We start from the raw sequence: 24,199 nt of genomic DNA on the forward strand, positions 1-24,199 counted from the left end.
GCTGGACACAGGGAAACACCAGGCAGTTATTCACAACCCCCCTCACTAACCTGCAGCACCTGGAACTAATCACAATTTAGTTTCCAGTAATCTCTCCTCCTTCAGTCTTCTTCTTCTTTGGACTTTATTAGTTGGCAACTGTCTTTAAGGTGCATTACCACCACCAACTGGACTGGAGTGTGGACCTCAGTTCATCCTTCAATCAACCACGTGGGTATATGCTCCTAAAAACCAATGAGGAGATGGGAGAGGCTGGACTTGCAGCGCATCAAGCTTCACAAATAGAAACAAGTTTAGTGCCTGGCTACCGGACGGTCGTTGAGTGTGGGTGCAATGATTGAATAACATGCATGTGTACATTTATTTTGCAACGCTCACGCACCAGACGCAGGCGGTGTGGTCAGCATACCAAACATTGTCCTTCAGGCCAAGATATTATTAGGTTTGACATAAATCTTTCATAACAAACCACATAAAAAATCAGGCCATGCATTCCTGCAGGACATGATGGTTGTGTATGATGGTTGCGTTAAAGTTGTTTTATTATAATCAACAATAAAGTAGTAGCCAGTGAAATGACTCACTTGTTTTTTGTATTTCTCATTGAAATAAATGTAATTGTCAAGCTATATGTGTATGATGCCTTTCAACATCAGTCCATTATCCCATGTGACTGTGGGTATTTTGAAAAGCATGATTAAGTTTCAATTCCTTTATTTTGGTGTCCTATGCAGAAACCAAAGTAAAGAAGCGAAGTTAAAAAAGGCCATATCCCATATTTATCAGAATTGCAGCACTGCTCTTGCAGCTGCTCTCTGTCTCTGGGGAAATTAGTCTTGTTTTTGCTTTAGCACTTGTATTGTCTTTATCTTGACCTCTTATTTACCGTTTCTTCAGATAGCAGAATTTTTATTAGCTTTACCTTTTTACAGCCTAGCTGGTGTGAGGTGTTATATTGTGGTCTGCGATCCAACGTTGGACTTTGGTTTGATCTTCACCTATAACAAGATAAATTAGAGGACTAACCTTCATAATCCTCTAAGATTTTACTGGTTTCACATGATTAATTTAACCGTCTTGTGTACTTGTGAGTTCTAAAGCTGAAACTACAACACCAGATATTTGGATTCTATGACCGCTGGCTTTGTCTGTACCAGCAACCGTGGAGTATCCTGTGGGTGTCCCTCCTCTCTGGATGGGGAAAAGAACTCAAAGGAGGGAATCAACAGGGCCCCGGTCACCTGGGCCAACAACTCCAACACGAGACACCAGGACAATACGGGTGAAGATGGTGCTGTTGGGAAGCTCTGGGGTGGGGAAGTCCAGTCTGGCAATACGTTTCAGCAAGGATGAGTTTAAAGGCACTTTACCCACCGTAGGCTGTGAGTACACATATACGTGATATAATTCTGTGTCATTAGTAGTATTAGGGTGGATACATGTGTATTGGTATCATATGCATGGCTATTACAGCATTATGCTCCTAGTGCCAAAGGTATGTATATACTTCTGTGGCATGTTATTTCAGCTGTGCACATTTAGCGTTTTTCAGGAGCTTGTTTTTTCATATAGTAGTATCTTATTTTATAGCCCTAAGCTAAGTTGTCTCTCTGGTATATTTTGTCAAGAACATTGTTGCTCTGTTGTTATTTGAATACAAGATCGCTTCGCAGTCAGACATCTTTGTCTTGTCCCATGTATATATATTTTTATATATTTTTCTTCGCATTCTTTTTAATATTTTTCCCAAACCTCAACTTCAAAATACTCTCCTGCAACCCGCCTCACCCAATGTGGTGTGGATCTGTTTTTTTTCTAACGTATTTCTATTTACCTCCGAACTGGAATACCTCAACTGAAGCTAGCTAGCTAACTAGCTACCAGCTATCAACTATCAGTAAGCTAATCACTGCTAGCGGTCATCAGCTAACCTTTAGCTCGGAAAGCTCTCACCAGTTCGTACAACGCTTTTCAAACCAGAGCATACCGGACCTATTTTTCTCTCCATTTCCCTGGATTCTTACCGCAAACTCTGAACCCTTTCATCTGGATCATGGCAGCTAGCTAACCGCAACCCGGGTTGACTACTCCTACTAACGTTTCCGTCCCCGGAGCCAACTAGACTGGGGCTAGCCCATGCTAGACCCATCTCCCGGCTAGGGCTCCTGGGATCCTGAAGCCCACTCCTCGGCTACAATATCCCACCCCTTCTACTGCCGGTACGGGGCACGGAACCCTGCCGATCCTTCACGACTGGAATACCAACATAATCTGCACGAGGATCCCAACATGCCCCTCAGGCTCGACACCCCGTGAAAGCCCATTCTGCTAACCGTGGCCTGCTAGCTATCTATAGCATATTGGACTGTTAGCTGATCCACCGGCCAGTTTCTTGGACCACTATACCCATTTTGCCAATTGGACTTGGACCCCACTGCTCCTTGGAACCCTAATAATTCCACAACTGGTCTATAGACGTCAACGCACGAGGAGGCAAAAACAGACTTTTCCCCCATCGCGACGTCCCTCTAAGGCCCTTATGCTAGCTTGCTAGCCCCGGCCTGCTAACTGTCTGAATCGCCGTGTCCCCAGCCAGCCCAACCACTCACTGGACCCATACAATCACTTGGCTATGCATGCCTCTCCCTAATATCAATATGCCTTGTCCATTACTGTCCTGGTTAGTGATTACTGTCTTATTTCACCGTAGAGCCTTTAGCCCTGCTCAATATGCCTTAACCAACCATGTTGTTCCACCTCCCACATATGCGATGACATCACCTAGTTTAAACATCTCTAGAGACTATATCTCTCTATATATTACTCAATGGCTAGGTTTACCTCCAATGTACTTTCTTCCTTCCATACCTTTGTCTGTACATTATGCCTTGAATCTATGCTATCGTGCCCAGAAACCTGCTCCCTTTACTCTCTGTTCCGAACGTGCTAGACGGCCAGTTCTTATAGCATTTAGCCGTACCCTTATCCTACTTCTCCTCTGTTCCTCTGGTGACGTAGAGGTTAATCCAGGACCTGCAGTGCCTAGCGCCACTCCTATTCCCCAGGTGCTCTCATTTGTTGACTTCTGTAACCGTAAAAGCCTTGGTTTCATGCATGTTAACATTAGAAGCCTACTCCCTAAGTTTGCTTTATTCACTGCTTTAGCACATTCTGCCAACCCGGATGTCTTAGCCGTGTCTGAATCCTGGTTTAGGAAAACAACCAAAAACCCTGAAATTTCCATCCCTAACTATAACATTTTCCGCCAAGATAGAACTGCCAAAGGGGGCGGTGTTGCAATCTACTACAGAGATAGAACGCTACAAGTTTATATCTTACTATCCAGGTCTGTACCAAAACAATTCGAGCTTCTACTTCCTAAAATGCACCTTTCCAGAAACAAGTCTCTCACCGCTGCCGCTTGCTATAGACCACCCGAAATTGTTGCAACCCCTATTACTAGCCTGTTCAACCTCTCTTTCATGTTGTCTGAGATTCCCAAAGATTGGAAAGCAGCTGCGGTCATCCCCCTCTTCAAAGGGGGACACACTCTTGACCCAAACTGCTACAGACCTATATCTATCCTACCCTGCCTTTCTAAGGTCTTCGAAAGCCAAGTCTACAAACAGATTACCGACCATTTTGAATCCCACCACACCTTTCCCCGCTATGGTTTCAGAGCTGGTCATGGGTGCACCTCAGCCACGCTCAAGGTCCTAAACGATATCTTAACCGCCATCGATAAGAAACAATACTGTGCAGCCGCATTCATTGATCTGGCCAAGGCTTTCGACTCTGTCAATTACCACATCCTCATCGGCAGACTCGATAGCCTTGGTTTCTCAAATGATTGCCTCGCCTGGTTCACCAACTACTTCTCTGATAGAGTTCAGTGTGTCAAATCGGAGGGCCTGTTGTCCGGGCCTCTGGCAGTCTCTATGGGGGTGCCTCAGGGTTAAATTCTTGGACCGACTCTCTTCTCTGTATACATCATTGATGTCACTCTTGCTGCTGGTGTGAGTCTCTGATCCACCTCTATGCAGACGACACCATTCTGTATACTTCTGGCCCTTCTTTGGACACTGTTACCAACCCTCCAGACGAGCTTCAATGCCATACAACTCTCCTTCCGTGGCCTCCATTGCTCTTAAATACAAGTAAAACTAAATGCATGCTCTTCAACCGATCGCTGCCTGTACCTGCCCGCCCGTCCAACATCACTACTCTGGACGGTCTGACATAGAATATGTTGACAACTACAAATACCTAGGTGTCTGGTTAGACTGTAAACTCTCCTTCCAGACTCACATCAAACATCTCCAATCCTAAGTTAAATCTAGAATTGGCTTCCTATTTCGCAACAAAGCATCCTTTACTCATGCTGCCAAACATACCCTTGTAAATTGACCATCCTACCGATCCTCGACTTTGGCGATGTCATTTACAAAATAGCCTCCAATACCCTACTCAATAAATTGGATGCAGTCTATCACAGTGCCATCCGTTTTGTCACCAAAGCCCCATATACTACCCACCACTGCGACCTGCATGCTCTCGTTGGCTGGCCCTCGCTTCATACTCGTCGCCAAACCCACTGGCTCCAGGTCATCTACAAGACCCTGCTAGGTAAAGACCCCCTTATCTCAGCTCGCTGGTCACCATAGCAGCACCCTCATGTGGCACGCGCTCCAGCAGGTATATCTCTCTGGTCACCCCCAAAACCAATTCTTCCTTTGGCCGCCTCTCCTTCCAGTTCTCTGCTGCCAATGACTGGAACGAACTACAAAACTCTCTGAAACTGGAAACACTTATCTCCCTCTCCAGCTGTCAGAGCAGCTCACAGATCACTGCACCTGTACATAGCTCATCTGTAAATAGCCCATCCAATCTACCTAATCCCCATACTGTATTTATTTATTTATTTATCTTGCTCCTTTGCACCCCAGTATCTCAACTTGCACATTAATCTTCTGCACACCCTACTATCCCAATGTTAAATTGCTAAATTGTAATTACTTTGCGACCATGGCCTATTTATTTATCTCTTATCCTACCTCATTTGCACATGCTGTATATAGACTTTTTCTACTGTATTATTGATTGTATGCTTGTTTACTCCATGTGTAACTCTGTGTTGTTGTATGTGTCGTACTGCTTTGCTTTATCTTGGCCAGGTCGCAGTTGCAAGTGAGAACTTGTTCTCAACTAGCCTATCTGGTTAAATAAATCTGTTTATTTAAATAATCTGGTGAAATAAAAAATAAAATAAAATAAAATAATGTACAGTGGGGCAAAGGAGCCTCTTAAAGAAGAAGTTACAGGTCTGTGAAAGCCAGAAATCTTGCTTGTTTGTAAGTGACCAAATACTTATTTTCCACCATAATTTGCAAATAAATTCATAAAAAATCCTACAATGTGATTTTCTGGAATTTCTTTTCTCATTTTGTCTGTCATAGTTGAAGTGTACCTATGATGAAAATTAATTCATTCATTTTTAAGTGGGAGAACTTGCACAATTGGTGGCTAACTAAATACTTTTTTTTGCCCCACTGTATTTTTTTCATAAGGTTGGCAAACTGGCCACTCTAACTTCGTATTAGGGATGTGGATTAAAGTTTGAGTAACATTGTAGTATGTCATTGTGCTTAACCTCAGGGATCTAGTTGAAGAATGTTGCCTGTTAGGGTAAGTTACTGTATGTCTTCATTCTACCTGGTGTCACAGTATATTCTGTCCCCCCCCCAGGTGCCTACTTCACCCAGGTGGTGTGTCTGAGTGATGTCACATTTCACTTTGAGATCTGGGACACGGCGGGACAGGAGAAATACCACAGTGTTACCCCGCTGTACTACAGAGGAGCCCATGCAGTACTGGTGGTGTATGATATCAGCAAACGAGTAAAACTAACACACAAATGCAAACACACGAACACAAACTGTAACTTTTTTCACTGTCCATAACCATGGTAGCATCGACATTAATGTAGAAGTGTTTGGAAATATATTCTATTTATATTTACACTAAAAGTGACTGCAAAATTACACAATCCATTATTTATTTATATTGGGCACAAAATAATCTGAAATACAACCAAAACAAATAGCTAATGCATCTAACAAGTTTGTAACAAGCTTGATGTAATCATTGTGTGCTAGAAATATGCGACCAAATACTCAACTTTTGACTGCTTTAATACACATAAGTGAAATTTGTCCCAATACTTTTGTTCCCATAAAATAAGGGGACATTGTACAGAAAGTGCTGTAATTCTGAAACGGTTCACCCGATAATGGATGAAAATACCCTCAGATTAAAGCTGACAGTCTGCACCTCATAGTCATTATATACACTACCGGTCAAAAGTTTAAGAACGCCTTCTCATTCTAGGGTTTAAAAACAAAAAAAATTCAACTATTTTCTACATTGCAGAATGCAAGGGAAGACATCAAAACTATGAAATAACACATATGGAATCATGTTGTAACGAAAATATATTTAATATTTGAATTCAAATAGCCACCCTTTCCCTTGATGACAGTTTTGGACACTCTTGGAATTCTCTCAACCAGCTTCATGAGGTAATGCCCTGGAATGCATTTCAATTAACAGGTGTGCCTTGTTAAAAGTTCATTTATGGAATTTCTTTCCTTCTTAATAAGTTTGAGCCAATCAGTTGTGTTCTGACAAGGTAGGGTTGGTATACAGAAGACAGCCCTATTTGGTAAAAGACCAAGTCCATATTATGGCAAGAACAGCTCAAATAAGCAAATAGAAACAACAGTCCATCATTACTTTAAGACATGAAGGTCAGTCAATACAGCAAATATCAAGAACTTTTAACGTTTCTTCAAGTGCAGTTGCAAAAACAATCGAGCGCTATGATGAAACTGTCTTTCATGAGGACCGCCACAGGAATGGAAGACCCAGAGTTACCTCTGCTGCAGAGGATCAGTTCATTAGAGTTACCAACCTCAGGAATTGCAGCCCAAATAAATACTTCAAGGAGTTCAGGTAACAGACACATCTCAACATCAACTGTTCAGATGAGACTGTGTGAATCAGGCCTTCGTGGTTGAATTGCTGCAAAGAAACCACTACTAAAGGACACAAATAAGATGAAGAGACTTGTTTGGTCCATGAAACACAAGCAATGGACATTAGACCGGTGGAAATTTGTAGTGGAAATCTCAAAATTTGAGATTTTTGGTTCCAACCACTGTCTTTGTGAGATGCTGTGTGGGTGAACGGATGATCTCTGCATGTGTATTTCCCACCGTAAAGCATGGAGGAGGAGGTGTTATGGTGTGGGGGTGCTTTGCTGGTGCTTTGCTGGTGAAACTGTCTGTGGTTCAAGGGACACTTAACCAGCATGGCTACCGCAACATTCTGCAGCAATACGCCATTGCATCTGGTTTGGGCTTAGTGGGAATATAATTTGTTTTTCAACAGTACAATGACCCAACACACCTCCAGGCTGTGTAAAGGCTATTTTACCAAAAAGGAAAGTGATGGAGTGCTGCATCAGATGACCACAATCCCCCGACCTCAACCAAATTGAGATGGTTTGGGTTGAGGTGGACCACAGAGTGAAGGAAAAGCAGTCAACAAGTGCTCAGCATATGTGGGAACTTCTTCATGACTGGTGGAATAGCATTTCAGGGGAAGCTGATTGAATGCCAAGAGTTTGCAAAGCTGTCATCAAGGCAAAGGGTGGCTATTTGAAGAATCTCAAATATAAAATATATTTTTTGGTTACTACATGATTCCATATGTGGTATTTAATAGTTTTGATGTATTCCCTTGTATTCTACAATGTAGACAATATTACAAATAAAGAAAAACCCTTGAATGAGTAGGTGTTCTAAAACTTTTGACCGGTAGTGTAAGTGCTGCAGTACAGAGCCAAAACAACAAAAAAATGTGTCACTGTGCCAATACCTCTGTCACTCACAGTGTGTGTGTTTAGGAGAGCTTCATAAGGGCCCAGATGTGGCTTCGGGAGCTGGAGAAGCACTATATTCCGGCTTCCACCGTGATGGTACTAGTAGGAAACAAGGGGGATCTTTCAGAGCTGCGCCAGGTGACATTACAGGTACTGTACTCACTGTATACAAACAACACACACAAATACACACTCATGCATAGTCACACTTGCACCAGCCCCTATAACACACCACATACACTGTACATATTACAGCAAACAAACACATTCACCCAGGCTGTAGGGAGACTCAGTCATACATACAGAATGTCCCATGTGGATATTAACGGTACTCCTATATGATGATCAATCTGACATAAACATCCCTTCACACACACATACACATTGTACTGTACTTTCACATTGGTCACCACATGACAGCAGTGCAATGTACCACTCATATTTGATTAATGCTTGATCCTCTCTATTCATTTCTTAGGAAGGGCATAGTCTTGCCATTGACAGAGGCTTGCTTTTTATGGAGACCTCGGCCAAGTCAGGGAATCAAGTCAGTGAACTGATGCTGGCTATTGGTAAGTAGTCAGGCACTCTAGGTGTGAAAATATTTCTCAATTTATGTTCTTTGATACTCATAATTGTGACAGCTTTGAATTTGTATCTCTGAAGATAGACCACTAGAGGGCAGCAGATAGACAAGCAAATATTGTTCATATTTCTTATAATGGAACAATATGGTCGATACAGAAAAGTGAGTAAGCAACAATGTTTGGTGAGACATATCACATGTATTTATAAAGCCCTTTTTACATCAGCAGATGTCACAAAGTGCTTTACAGATACTAAGCATAAACCACAAACAGCAAGCAATGCAGATGAAGAGGCACGGTGGCTAGGAACCTAGGAAAAAACCTAGAGGGGAACCAGGCTCTGGTGGGTTGCCAGTCCTTCTGGCTATGCCGGTGGAGATTATAAGAGTACATGGCTATTAAGGCCAGATCGTTCTTCAAGATATTCAAAAGTTCATAGATGACCAGCCGGGTGAAATAATAATCACAGTGGTTGTAGGTCAGTAGGTCAGTGCAACAGGTCATTATCTCAGGAGTAAATGTTAGTTGGCTTTTCAAAGTCAAACATTCAGAGGTCAACACAACAGGTGCGGTAGAGAGAGAGAGAGAAAGTTGAGGACAAGGTAGCACGTCCGGTGAACAGGTCAGGGTTCCATAGCCATAGATAAGGTTCCATAGGACTCCATATAAGACAGGAGAATTACATCAACCATAACTCTAGCCCCTCAGCACATAGACTATTGTAGCATAGATACTGCATGCTGAGACAGGGGGAGATCTGGGGACACTGTGGCCCCCGGACAGGGCCAACCAGGCAGGATATAACCCCACCCACATTGCAAAAGCACAGCCCCCACACCATTAGAGGGATATCAACAGACCACCAACTTACTACCCTGAGACAAGGCTGAGTACAGACCATTAAGATCTCCTACACCGCACAAGCCCAAGGGAGTGCAAAACCAGACAGGAAGATCACGTCAGTGACTCAACCCACTCAAGAGACGCATCCCTCCTAGGGACGGCATGGAAGAGCACTAGTAAGCTAGTGACTCAGCCCCCGTAATAGAGTCAGAGAATCCCAGTGGAGAGTGGGGAGCCGGCCAGGCAGAGACAGGTTCCTTGCTCCAGTGCCTTGCCTTTCACCTTGGCACTCCCTGGTCTGACTACACTCAGTCATAGGACCTACTGAAGAGATGAGTCCAGACCGAGTCTGCGGCCCTCACATGGATAGGCAGACCATTCCATAGAAATTGAGCTCTATAGGAGAAAGCCTGGCTTCCAGCTGTTTTCTTCGATATTCTATGGACAATACGGAGGCCTGCGTCTAGTGACCGTAGTGTACGTGTAGGTATGTATGGCAGGAAAAAATCAGAGAGATAGTTTGGAGCAAGCCCATGTAATGCTTTGTAGGTTAGCAGTAAAACCTAGCACTGGAGTAATATGATCAAATGTTTTGGTTCTAGTTAAGATTCTAGTAGCCGTGTTTAGCGCTAACTGAAGTTTATTAAGTGCTTTATCTGAGTAGCCGGAGTGTAGATCATTGCAGTAATCTAATCTAGAAGTGATAGCTTTTCTGCAAAATTTTTGACAAGTTTCTCAGTTTTGCAATGTTACGAAGATGGAAAAAAGCTGTCCTTGATGCAGTATGTTCGTCAAAAGAGAGATCAGGGTCCAGAGTAACACAGAGGTCCTTCACCGTTTTATTTGAGATGGTTGTACAAACATCAATATTAATTGTCAGATCTATTTGTTTCCTGGGACCTAGAACACGCATTTCTGTTTTGTCCATGTTGAAAAGTAAAACATTTGCCACCATCCACTTCCTTAGGTCTGAAACACAGGCTTGCAGGGTTTTTGGGGCTTCACCATGTTTCATCGAAATATACAGCTGTGTGTCGTCCGCATAGCAGTGAAAGTTGACATTGTGTTCCCAAATGACATCACCAAGAGGTAGAATATATAATGAAAACAATAGTGGCCCTAAAACAGAACCTTGAGGAACACCGAAACTTCCAATTGATTTTAGGACAAACCATCCACAGAGACAAACTGATATCTTTCTGACAGATAAGATCTTAACTAGGCAAGAACTTGTCCATGTAGACCAATTAGGGTTTCCAATCTCTCCAAAAGAATGTGGTGATTGATGGTGTCAAAAGCAGCACTAAGGTCTAGGAGTATGAGGACAGATGCAGAGCGTTGGTCGGATGCCATTTAAACGTAATTTACCTTTAATGAGTAGGCTGCATAGATTTCGTGACTAAAAGCTCAAAAGGATAAAACACAGCCATTGTCTTTTTTGTAAATTGATATTGCTGTCGTAAATGTTAGCAACACCTTCGCCTTTGCAGGATGCGCAGGGGACATGGTCACTGATGTAACCAGGAGGAGAGGCCTCATTTAACACAGTAAATTAATCAGGCTTGAGCCATGTTTTAGTCAGGGCAATCACATCAAGATGCCCAAGCTAGATTGAGGCACAGACAGTCTGTGGGGATAGCTGAGCTGTCTACACTGACTGTGCTAGTGGCAGACTCCACTAAGCTGGCAGGCTGGCTAACAGCCTGCTGCCTGGCCTGCACCCTCTCATTGTGGAGCTAGAGGAGTTAGAGTCCTGTCTATATTGATAGAAAGCACCCCTCCATAATATGAAAGCACCCCTCCAGCTACGATGGAGTCCGTCACTCCTCAGCAGTCCAGGCTTGGTCCTGTTTGTGAAAGAAAGAGGGCCAATTATTTACAATTATATATTTTGGGAGGGGCAGAGAGCAGTTTAACCAGGGATTGAGTTGTGTGACTGCTGTAGAGCTCATCACTCGCCCTAACTGGGAGGGGGCCAGAGACAATTACTTGATGCTGACATATTTCTAGCTAATTTACATGCTGAAGATATGTTGCGCTTGGAGACCCCTGACTGTTTTATCCTAACATTGTTGGTGCCGGTGTGGATAACAATATCCCTATACTCTCTACGCTTGCCAGAACCCTCTTCAGATTAGCCTTCACGTCAGCAGCCCTGCCCCCTGGTAAACAGTGTATGATCGCTGGATGATTTAAAAAAAAGACTAATATTGAGGATAATGGAGTCACCAATGACTAGGTTTTCAATCTGTCAGAGCTAATGGTAGGAGGCTTCAGCGGCTCAGAACCTGTAACGGGTGGGGAGGCCTGAGAAGGCTCAGCTTCTGACTCCGACTCGCTGCTGAATGGGGATAACCGGTTTAAAGTTTCTGTCGACTGAATGAGCGACACTGGTTGAGCATACCGACAGCATTTCTTTCCAGAAGCCTTGAGAAAATTGTCCGGCTGCTGGGACTGTGCGGAGAGATTTATACTACTCTCTGTACTTACTGGTGGCACAGACGCTGTTTCATCCTTTCCTACACTTAAATTTCCCTTGCCTAACGATTGCATCTGAAGCTGCGCTTGCAACATGGCTATCCTCACCATAAGGCGATAGTTCTCCTGTATATTATGAGTACAGGGACTGCAATTAGATGGCATAGTGTTAATGTTATTAACGTTACTTAGCTTTTGTGGCTGGTGGAGGTCCTGTAGATAGGCTGGACACATTACATTTTTAACAATGCTTTTTTCTGATTAAAAACTAGTTCATTGCATCCGCCGTGGAGCCCAGTTTCATAATATGACCATATTTACCAGCTGCTTGCCATAGTTTATGTATGTCTGTCTATTTCGCCAAATATCTCGCAATGTGTATATTTAGATTTTTTAAAGTCGGATGCCATTTTCTTTTTTTTTCTTTTTTTCTTTTGAATTTTACCCCTTTTTCTCCCCAATTTCGTGGTATCCAATTGTTTAGTAGCTACTATCTTGTCTCATCGCTTGCAACTCCCGTACGGGCTCGGGAGAGACAAAGGTTGAAAGTAATGCGTCCTCCGATACACAACCCAACCAAGCCGCACTGCTTCTTAACACAGCGCCATCCAACCCGGAAGCCAGCCGCACCAATGTGTCGGAGGAAACACCGCGCACCTGGTAACCTTGGTTAGCACGCACTGCGCACGGCCCACCACAGGAGTCGCTGGTGTGCGATGAGACAAGGATTTCCCTACAGGCCAAACCCTCCAGAGCTTGGGTGCAAACCCAGAGTCTCTGGTGGCACAGCTGGTGCTGCAGTACAGCGCCCTTAACTACTGTGCCACCCAGGGAGGCCGGATGCCATTTTAATCAAGAGAATCTCCTCTTTCTAATTATGTAAATCTGGGCAGCGAGCTCGGTTGTCATCGTTCACTAGACCAGAAATAATCAGACGTATTCATTTTTTCCCGATTTTCTCATTACCTAGACATAAGCACAGGTGTGATTTTGTGGTTGTGGTAACTAACACTGGCTGTGGAAGTGCTGAGTGGCATATAGAAGGATGCGGTGTGTGTGTGATCCCTCTCTGTCTCAGCCCACAGGGTGAAGAGGTGTACGAGTGAGCATCAAAGCGGTCTGACAGAGTGGCAGGAGACAGAGTTAGTGAACCTGCGCCGCTCTGAGACCCTACAGCACCCTCTTGCATCCTGCTGCCCCTCCATTGGACCCTAATGTGTGTTGTGTGTGTGTGTGTGTGTCTGATATTTTTGTGAGGAACTGTATGTTCAAAGATTTAAGTTTAAGACAATGACTTCTCAATGACCTAAGATCAGCTCAGTTAATCCCTACCATTGTGACAATGAGTTGTCATAATGCTGCATCAAATGTACGTTATCTGAGGGGCGTTGGCAGACACAATGTAAGTAACTTAATTTATGTGCCCCTAATTGCACTCTGTTTATCTTACAGTTATTTTATGCAGTACTCATGTGCCTATGAACCAGAGTTACAATGTCAGCACTGAGGTGGTGTGCCCTAGTAGGAAGTCCACTGTGTTCAGCTCACCATGTACTATCAGCTCCAATATAAATAACATGAGCAAGTCTACTGCTGATAAGCTTCCCAGTAAATTATTAAAAACAATTAAGTAACCCAGAAAAGTGCTAGAAATAGTCAATAATGTTCTTGTAACAGATGACATCTATATTCTGACTGTCTCTGACACTCACTTAGATAATACCTTTGATGATACAGTGATGGCAATACCTGGCTATAACATCTACCGAAAATACATAAATGCCAACAGGGGTGGTGTTGTGGTCTATATTCAGAATATCATTCCTGTAAAGCTTAGAGAGGATCTCATGTTAAATCTTATTGAAGTAAAATGGCTACTAAAGCCCATTCTTGTGGGAAGCTGCTATAGACCACCAAGTGCTAACAGTCAGTATCTGGATAATATGTGTGAAATGCTTGATAATGTATGCGATATCAACAGAGAAGTATATTTTCTGGGTGATTTAAATATTGACTGGCTTTCAGCAAGCTGCCCACTCAAGAAATAACTTGACTGTAACAAACTGTAACCAGTGCCTGCAACCTGGTTCAGGTTGTCAGTCAACCTACCAGGGTAGGTACAAACAGCACAGGAATGAAATCATCAACATATATTGATCACATCTTTACTAATGCTGCATAAATTTGCTTCAAAGTAGTATCCAAATCCATAAGATGTAGTAATCGCAATATAGTAGCCATATCTAGGAAATCCAAAGTTCCAAAGCCTGGGCCTAATATAGTGTATAAGAGGTCATATAATAAGGTTTGTTGTGTTTCTTATGTTGATGATGTAAAGAATATTTTCTGGTCTGTGGCGTGTAATGAGGAGTAACCAGACGCTGCCCTTGACACATTTATGAAATTTCTTATTCCAGTTACTAATAAGCATGCACCCATTAAAATAATTACTGAAAAAACTGTTAAACCCCCTTGGATTGATTAGGAATTGAAAAATTGTATGGATGAGACGGATGAGGGACAATAAATGGCAAATGGGTCTGGCAGCCCAATCGATTGGCAAATTCAGAAATCATGTGACTAAACTAAAATAATAATTTTAATAATCTATACTATGAAACAAATTAAATTATATGAAGAATGATAGTAAAAAGCTTTGAGCACCTTCAATTAAATGTTGATTAATTGAATCAGATGGCCCCATTCATCACAAAACCCACATGCCAGCAACAAATTCTGACACTACATATCCAGGTATATCTGACCAAATTATGAAAGACAAGCTTTGCACTTTTGAATTCTGTAGATTGAGTGTGGAAGAGGTGAAAAAAATATTGTGGTCTATCAACAATGACAAGCCACCAGGGTCTGACAATCTGGATGGAAAATTACTGAGGAGAAAAGCAGGCGATATTGCCACTATTTGCCATATCTTCAATTTAAGCCTGCTAGAAAGTGTGACCTCATGCCTGGAGGGAAGCAAAAGTCATTCCACTACCGAAGAATAGTAAAGCCCCCTTTATTGGCTCAAATAGCCAACCAATCAGCCTGTTACCAACACTTAGTAAACTTCTGGGGAAAAAATAGACAACAAATTGACAACAGACTTTCAGCACGCTCATAGGGAAGGACATTCAGTCACAGCACTTACACAAATGACTGGTAATTGGCTGAGAGAAATTGATTATAAAAAGATTGTGGGGGCTGTTTTGTTAGACTTCAGTGCGGCTTTTGCCATATTCAATCACAGTCTGCTGCTGGAAAAACGTATGTGTTATGGCTTTACACCCACTGCTATATTGTGGATAAAGAGTTACTTGTCTAACTGAACACAGAGGGTGTTCTTTAATGGAAGCCACTCTAACATAATCCAGGTAGTTATTCCTCATGGTAGCTGTTTAGGCCCCTTTACTTTTTTCAATCTTTACTATCAACATGCCACTAGCTTTGAGTAAAGCCAGTGTGTCTATGTATGCGGATGACTCAACATTATACACGTCAGCTACTGCATCAACTGAAACAACTGAAACACTTAACAAAGAGCTGAAGTTAGTTTCAGAGTGGGTGGCAAGGAATAAGTTAGTCCTAAATATTTCCAAAACTAAAAGCACTGTATTTGGGACAAATCATTCACAAACCCTAAACCTCAACTACATCTCGTAATGAATAATGTGTAAATTGAGCAAATTGAGGTGACTAAACTGCTAGGAGTAACCCTGGATTGTAAACTGTCATGGTCAAAACGTATTGATACTACAGTAGCTAAGGAGCATTCTATCCATAATAAAGCATTGCTCTACCTTCTTAACAACACTATCAACAAGGCAGGTCCTACAGGCCCTAGTTTCATTGCACCTAGACTACTGTTCAGTAGTGTGGTCAGGTGCCACAAAGAGGGACATAAGAAAATTGCAGTTGGCTCAGAACATGGCAGCGTGGCTGGCCCTGAAAAGTAATTGGAGAGCTAACATTAATGATATGAATGTTAATCTCTGTAAGAAGTGTTGACAAGCTGAATGTACCGAGCTGTCTGTTTAAAATACTAGCACACAGCTCAGATACCCACGCATACCCCACAAGACATGCATAACCCCCCAGAAACCAGAACAGACTATAGTACTACAGTACTACATAGTGTCATGACTACATGGAACTCTACTACACACCAGGTAACTGATGCAAGCAGTAGAATCAGATTTACAAAACAGGTAAAAATACACATTATGGAACAGTGGGGACTGTGAAGAGACACACACAAAGGTAAAGACACGCACACGCATACATTATAATATTGTTGTATGGTGGTATTATACATTTTGTATTGTAGTTATGTAGTGGTGTAATACTGTTATATGATGTACTGTTTAATATTTTGTTTTATATATAATGTAAGTGCTTTAATGTGTTTGGACCCCAGGAAGAGGCAGCAGCTAATGGGGATCCCCAATAAATACAAATACACCAAGTCACCCGGCTCTGTCATATCCTCACATGGTCTCTCCTATCATTGCTATGCAGATGACACTCAACTACTTTTCTCCTTCCCCCTTTCTGACACCCAGGTGCACATGCATGCCTGGCAGATATCTCAGCTTGAATGTCGGCCCACCACCTCAAGCTCTAACTCGACAAGGCGGAGCTGCTATTCAACCCGGGAAGGCCTGCCCACTCAAAGACCTCTCCATCACGGTTGACCGCTCCCCAGTGTCTCACTGCCAGTGTGCAAAGAACCTTGGCGTGACCCTGTCGTTCTCTGCAAACATCAAAGCAGTTCCTGCAGGTTCTTGCTCTACATCATCTGTAGAGTACGACCCTACCTCATACAGGAAGTGGTGCAGGTCCTAATCCAGGCACTTGTCATCTCCCCCCCCCAGACTACTGAAACTCGCTGTTGGCGACAGAATGCTGCAGCCCGCCTGGTTTTCAACATTCCCGAGTTCTCCCATGACACCTCGCTCCTCCGCACACTCCACTGGCTTCCAGTCAAAGCTTGCATCCACTACAAGACCGTGATACTTGCCTATGGAGCAGCAAGAGGAACTGCCCTCCCTACCTTCAGGCCATGCTCAAACCCTACACCCCAACCTGAGCACTCGGTTCTGCCACCTCTTGTCTCTTGGCTGTCCCACCCCTCCCCTATGGGAGGGCATCTCTCGCTCAGCCCAGTCCAAGCGCTTCTCTGTCCTGGCACCCCAATGGTGGAACCAGCTTACCTCTGAAGCTAAGACAGCAGAGCCCCTGCCCATCATCCAAAAGCACCTGAATCCCTACCTCTTCAAAGAGTATCTTAAATTATCCCTCCCCCAAAAAACCTTCCTGAACCAACACTTGCAATTGACTCCCCCCCCCCCCCCTTCTAGCTCTGACTTTACTGATAGCAAGTTTACTGATAAAAAGTGTACTTACTATGCCTGTCATATGTGGTTGTCCCACCTAGCTATCTTAAAATGAATGCGTTAATTGTAGGTTACTCTGGATAAGAGAGTCTGCTAAATGACTAAAATGTAAATCTCAAAATATATATAGGACTCTTTCTTTCACAATGTTTTTGATTTTATTTTTCTTCACAAGATACTCAAGCAGTATTTTTTCAGAGGATCGTTCCAAGTTTCCAAAAGTGTTGCATCTTATTTCTTGCTGATTGAAAACATGGTTGTGGGTTGTGTTCATTAGGGCACGCAATGTGAAATGTTTAAAAACTTTTTTCAGGGATCCTGGGTGGCGCAGCAATCAAAGCACTGTACTACAGTGCTGAGGTGCCACTACAGCCTGGGGTTCGATCCTAGTCTGTGTCACAACCGGCCGTGACCAGGAGCCCCATAGGCCGGGGCACAATTGGCCCAGCTCCGTCTGGGGTAGGTAAGGGTTTAGCCGGTGGGGCTTTCCTTGGCTCATCATGCTCTAGCGACTCCTTGTGACAGGGCTGGGCGCCTGCAAGCGGACTCCGGTTGTCAGTCGAATGGAGTTCCCTCTGACACATTGGTGCGTCTGACATCCGGGTTAAGCGAGTAGTGTGATAAGAAGTAGGCAGCCAGGTGGGTCATGTTACGGAGGACGCATGACTTGGCCTTTGCCTCTCCCGAGCCCATTAAGGAGTTGGAGAGATGTGCCAAAGGACCTAATTCCGGAAGAAAAAGGGGCAAATAAACATAAGCTTGTGGCCATACCACTCTGAACACGCTTGTTCAGGGTCTGGCCAGGTTGTACTGGGACGGGAGACCGCCTGGGAATACCAAGTGCTGTAAACAAAACAAAAGTTTTGTGATGGAAAAATGAAACTTGCATTTCTCGTTGGATAAATTAATCCAGGTAATCCGTTTTCTCCCATTTGGTCCTGAATGAGCATGGCCCGGGTCTTTATTGTGTTACAGACTTGAGACAGAAACTTAGGGCTACTTGCAGTTCTATGATAATATGAGTGAGATATCTCACTTAATGGGGATTTACTCAGGCGTATTCTCCAACGGAAATACCAATCCCACTATATGTTGGAGACAGACTGGTCGAGTGGTGAATGAGGTAAGCCCCTTTCCTCTTCATAAGACACCACTTGCCCTGCCTCTGGTCATTCTCAAGCGTGCCTCTCTTTCAAGCAGGGAAAAGTGGTAAGATATCTCACTCATTATCATAGAATCGAGGTTATGCAAGTAACCCTAAGTTCTATTCAAAATATACTATCATCTCTATATCTCACTTTATGTGGATATAAACTCCTCCCGTAACACAGGCATTTTCTCCGAAGCCAGGATATTCCTAACAATATCACCCATCAGAGGCCTCAACACTGAAAGTATGCGCCAACAATGGATATGTGACATCCACTCAGTAAAACCTCATAAACGTATGATAGGTGGCCTAAAAAGCCCAATACTCTCGCTCCATCCAAGTAAAAGTGCAAAGTGCATACTGGACACAAACAGAGGAGATGTGAGGGGTGGGCAACCACAAGCTCTAAGGTGAAGCAAGCATAGTTGTCACTAACCTTGGACGTCGAAGGTTAATAAGGTTACTTACTCATTTTGCAGGCAGGTAGACGGTAAAGCGGCCAGAAGGAGAGGTGTTACCTCTCCACGTCTTCCACCAGCGGTCCGGAAGCCCTAAAAAGGCTTCCAAACTAGGTGCATGTGATGCCCACCCTCTATCAAAAGAAAAGCAGGGGGTTTAACCCAGCTATCGGCGCCTGTATGACAGGCTGAGATTGTTCTTTGAATGGACCTTCGCAGTGGAGATCTTCCCTCTGTCCTGAAAAGGTTATGTGATGAAGAAACGCCCAGGATACAGAGCATTAAGAAATTATCTGTTCAGGCCAGACCACTTCTGAGCGTAAAAGAGGGGCACTGGCACTCTGGATGCTGATGATCCCGAATGGCAGGTGTGTCTCATTCAATCTTTATCTCTCACGGGTCACGCCCAGAGAGTCATGGCATGGTTGAGGATGGTAGATTTCTCTGTGCGTATGGGTCTGAGGATCAAATCAAATCAATCCCAGTGTAACTGCAACTGCCAGGGCTGGTTGTAAGCAAGAGAGTGATCTCCGCAACCAAGGTATCCCTTGTCATCGAGGGGGCTCAAGGAAGAGGGATAAGGCTATTTTAATGGAGTGGAGAGAGCCAGGCATGGAGGAGGACTCACCCTAGTCAAAGTGTCAGCGCTTCCATCCTTTTGTCAACAGTATGTGGGAACGGAGCCTCTGCGAAAGGGTGCACAAAAATGTCTGCAGCATCGAATGTCACCAAGAACACAGTGGCCTCCATCATTCTTAAATGGAAGAAGTTTGGAATCACCAAGGTTTTTCTTGTGCTGGCCGCCCAGCCCAACTGAGCAATTGGCGGAGAAGGTCCTTAGTCAGGGAGGTGACCAAGAACCCAATGGTCACTCTGACAGGGCTCCAGAGTTCCTCCGCAGAGATGGGTGTCACATCTGGAGAAAACCTGGCACCATCCCTATGGTGAAGCATGATGGTGGCAGGATCGAGGCAAAGATGAACGGAGCAAAGTACAGAGAGATCCTTGATGAAAACCTGCCCAGAACCTCAGACTGGGGCCAAGGTTCACCTTCCAACAGGAAAACAACCCTAAGCACACAGCCGAGACAATGCAGGCGTTGCTTAGGGACAAGTCTCTAAATGTCCTTGAGTGACCCAGCCAGAGCCCGGACTTGAACCCGATCGAACATCTCGGGAGAGACCTGAAAATAGCTGGTAAGCGACACTCCACATCCAACCTGACAGAGCTTGAGAGGATACGCAGAGAAGAATAGGAGTAACTCCCAAAATACAGGTATGCCAAGCTTGTAGCATCATACCCAAGAAGACTCGAGGCTGTAATCGCTGCCAAAGGTGTTTCAACAAAATACTGAGTAAAGGATCTGAATACTTATGTAAATGTGATATTTAACTTTTTTATTTGTAATACATTTATAATAACGTATTTTTGCTTTGTCATTATTTGGAAAAAGTCAAGGGGTGTGAATACTTTCCAAATGCACTGTATTTGTGTGTTGGAGTGTCAGTGTAGAATGTGATAAATGTCAGGATCTGCCTCTGCCTCTTCTCTATCATTGCGTGTCAGATTTGTAAAGCTTTGGGATGCTTGGTGACATGTCCTTTCCTTTTGCCTCAAAGCTGATCAAACTGGTCCCGGAGCCCAGCCACAAAATCTCTCCAGGAGGCCACCAAATGTACAGCGTTAGACAGTACCAATTTTGGACTGCCTGAAGGGTTGTGCTTGTATTCTGAAAACGTTGGAGTGTTGTGTTCCACAAGTTACAGAAAAAGCTGACTCAAGTTTATCCATTCGGGTATAGAGCGTTAGAGCCTCATTACGTGTGGCCAGAGTTAGCTTTTTGTCCTCAAATACTTCTAGAAAAGACTGAATAACATTGGCATAATTGAGGCATTTTGCATTTGTGGCTTGTGCATGGGCAGACCACCTTGTACCGGAAATAGATTTGAGGGTTTCAATTCGACTGTTTACATTTGGTTGTAAACCTGATGTTATCTGCTATCGCCAAGTGGATTTGGAGCAAAGTGATTCTCCTGTGTGACTTGTAATAGTAAGGAACTTTAGGAAACGCTCCTCAACTTTACCATCAGGCGAGACATATCTCATGATTAAAGTCAGCTGATCTACGTGGGTAACATCTGGCGTGGAATCAACACTGATAGAAAAATATTTAAATATTTTATGTTCCAATATTAATTCTAGGAGTACCCTCTCTCCCATTAACTGTACAGTTGATACAAATGGTTGATAAGACTGGTTGCCTCTTCCAGCATTCCCGTATCTTGCAGCGTGTTCATGTAGAAATGTCAACTTCAAGTATATCCAAATAATTGTCATTTGAGATGGAACCAAATAATTTGTTGTCCAATAATGGCTGCTGGTCTCAAATGGTTATTTTAGCCCCGAGTCATTTAGTCATTTTTCTACAGTCCTAGAGATCCATGTCAGCATGCATTTGCGATGGGCCTCTGATCCGTCATGTTCGGTTATGCACACATTTGCATGTTTCCAGTCATTAAATCCAGTACAAGTCACACATTTTGACATGTTATCCTTTTCCCCGAACAACTGACACACAAAACAAAATAGACTGTTTTGAAGGAGAGTAAAAGAGCCACTCATGGGGAACAGACTCGCCATTCAAAAGCTTGCTATTGCAAAAGAGTTTTGAAAAGGATCACTTTTGATGTTTGTATTGTTTCTTCGAGGCTGAGAAATCGGCATTCCTATTTTGGCCTGATGTTGGTCCCGCTACCCCTTTATCTACCCAGTAGGCCCGTGCCCTGTCATTGACCTTCACGCTGTCATCGACTACGCTGTCATTGACCAATATCCCTGGTCGAGGTCTGTGTTATGAGGTCTGGTGGTGGTGTCCTTTGTCAGTTTGGAACCTTGCGGTTCGCCAGAGAACAGTTAAGTAGGAAGACAGCAATCTAGTCATGCTGAGAAGATCTTCCCGAGTTAGAAAGAACTCTTCTCAAAGGAAGAGAGGCAATAATGACCAGAGGCGAGTGGTGTCTTGTGAAGAGGAGTTTTAATCTCATTCGCCATTCGACCTGTCTCTGTGATTGGTACTTCCGTTAGAAAATCCACCTAAGTGAATCCCCATAAAGTGAGCTATCGAGAGGATATACTTGAAATGGAACTAAATTAAGCGAGGGGCCATCTCTAAGTAGAAGATCATTTAATTGAGGCTGGAAAGTTACACATGTTAATTACAATCAACTTTTGTTTGGTGAAATATGAGCTCATATATTACACCACTCGTAATGACAATGATTACATTTGTATTATTCACCTGTCCATTACTGACCGGCTCGAGCTAATATGTTTGCCAATAAATATCTAAGATCAGTTTGTCTTGTCTGGGCTATCATTAAATGTGGAGACTGTTATTTTATCAAATCGATTCTCTATGTGTAATTATTATTATTATTACGTGATTAAACTAATCATGTAAACTTTAATTAACTAGGAAGTCGGGGCACCATGGGAAAATGTTTATACTTTCTATTTCCCGAATCGACTCCTCAGATATTTTCATATCTTATCAATTAGTCTTTTATTAATGTATCATTATTACCTCACCAGTTCTCATTACTGAACGTCGCAAACCCTTGGATATCTGCACGAAAACTAGCCTAAATGATGAATCGACGATATACAAATGGCTTAATTATTATTTACTAAGTAAATAAATAATCACAGAAATACATAACAAACAAACAGTAGATATTGGTTACTAGTGGGCTAAACCGATATGACGGCTTGGTAGACAATGGAAAGGAGTGGGGACAGATAAAAGAGTGGGAAAGACTAAATGGATTCAGTACACACAGTTGATAATTATGTTCATTGAAATGCTAATTTTGCACATGAATGGTCGCTCATTCGAGAATAATTGCAATGTTTATATTTACGCCTGTATGTCGTTGTCTTCTCTGTTGGAATCTGCTGGAGAGTCAGTTCATCAGAGTCCCTGGTTACCTTCCCCAGAAGTCACAATGTCTTTCGTAGTTGTCGCTTTCTCACAGGCTCTGGATAGTGTCTGTTGTAATGGATATGTCGGGCGTACAGAAGGTTGTTGCATAGAATAGATGCTTCTGCGGTTGTTGGTATTCTCGTATTAGACTTACATTATTTTCAGCTGCAGACTAGTAATACTACGTCTAGGATTTGCTCTTATTCTGTAGTGATCGATAGTCTCAGAGTTGAACCATTTCTCGCAGTGTAGCCACGCTCTATGGTCTCCGTGGCCTATAAAGTTGTAGTTCTTAACCATTTCTCATGTAGCGTCAGCTGCATGTTTTCTAGTCTAATGGTTTACAGAATTGTAGCCATTCCAACGTGGGGACTCTGTCCTGGCGTTCTCTGACTTAATGTACATTTTGTAGGAAGTGGGTTTTATACTCTGTGGAAGAAGGGGTGGTTCTATTATGCCTAATGTGATGTCTGTGATCACGGGGGTGTGGGCACTGACTAATTAAACTTAATATGAAAATCCGTACTCTCATTTAGAAGGCTAACATCACATTTCATCTTTTAACAAATAGTATGTAATCATATATTTTACCCAACTGTCGTGTCTTTGGCTATGCCGGATTAAGTAATATAACATGCCATTCTGTAAAATAATTTCTCTGTTTTTAATATTACCTGATTAAGCTAATCAGGTAGATAATTAACTAGAAAGTCGGGGCACCAAGAAATAATGTTTATAGAGCTGTTAACTTCTGAATAAACTCTTAAAGACCTGGTAATCTTTTACGTCAATAGCAGTCAATACTTAATCATGACCTTGTTTAGTCTCATCTGAAAGTGGTAAATTCTTGATTATCTTCACGAACACTGGCTAACAACTTGAATCAGCAATACAAAATTGGGTTTAATCATTTATTTACAAAATACCTAACTAATCACACGGAATCACATATACCGAATGGATCATACATTGATTACAAATTGCAATAAAGAAAACGTCCCTGGTGGACGGAACAGATACGATGGCTGATTACACAAAGAGAGGGGGTTGGGTTTGAGTGAAAGAGCGGGAAGGGAGAAGGGAGAAGCTATGCTATCATAAATACAGTATCTTATGTATTCTAAATTACCGCCCATTTGGAAAAGGAAAATGCAATAAATATTTACTCTGAGCTGTGCTTCAATAGGTTGGTGGTAGATGGAAGGCCGTGTTGCCCAACGGAGATCTTCCTTGTCCTTTGAAGAGTGTCCCTGGTTGTAAACTGAATATGTTGTAGTAACGTCGTTGTGTGGTAAACGGGATAGGTCGTCCGTCCTTTCCTAGCCCACGTTTACAGTGGCTGCTGCTAACTCTATGGCTAGGA

General features: G+C 43.0%; 1 protein-coding gene across 1 annotated transcript; it reads left to right on the forward strand.

Moving 5' to 3' along the window:
• Positions 1-768: 768 nt before the first annotated feature.
• On the forward strand, positions 769-16,318 carry LOC110501273 (ras-related protein Rab-17). The gene is made up of 5 exons (XM_021578694.3): positions 769-1,382; positions 5,746-5,897; positions 7,967-8,092; positions 8,421-8,514; positions 12,929-16,318. The coding sequence occupies exons 1-5, from the start codon at positions 1,196-1,198 to the stop codon at positions 13,063-13,065; spliced, it is 696 nt and encodes a 231-aa protein (XP_021434369.2). The 5' UTR covers positions 769-1,195; the 3' UTR covers positions 13,066-16,318.
• The last annotated feature ends 7,881 nt before the right edge of the window (positions 16,319-24,199 follow it).

This window comes from Oncorhynchus mykiss, chromosome 22 (assembly GCF_057628025.1).
Source record: "Oncorhynchus mykiss isolate SJ-2025 chromosome 22, ASM5762802v1, whole genome shotgun sequence".
NCBI classification, from domain to species: domain Eukaryota; kingdom Metazoa; phylum Chordata; class Actinopteri; order Salmoniformes; family Salmonidae; genus Oncorhynchus; species Oncorhynchus mykiss.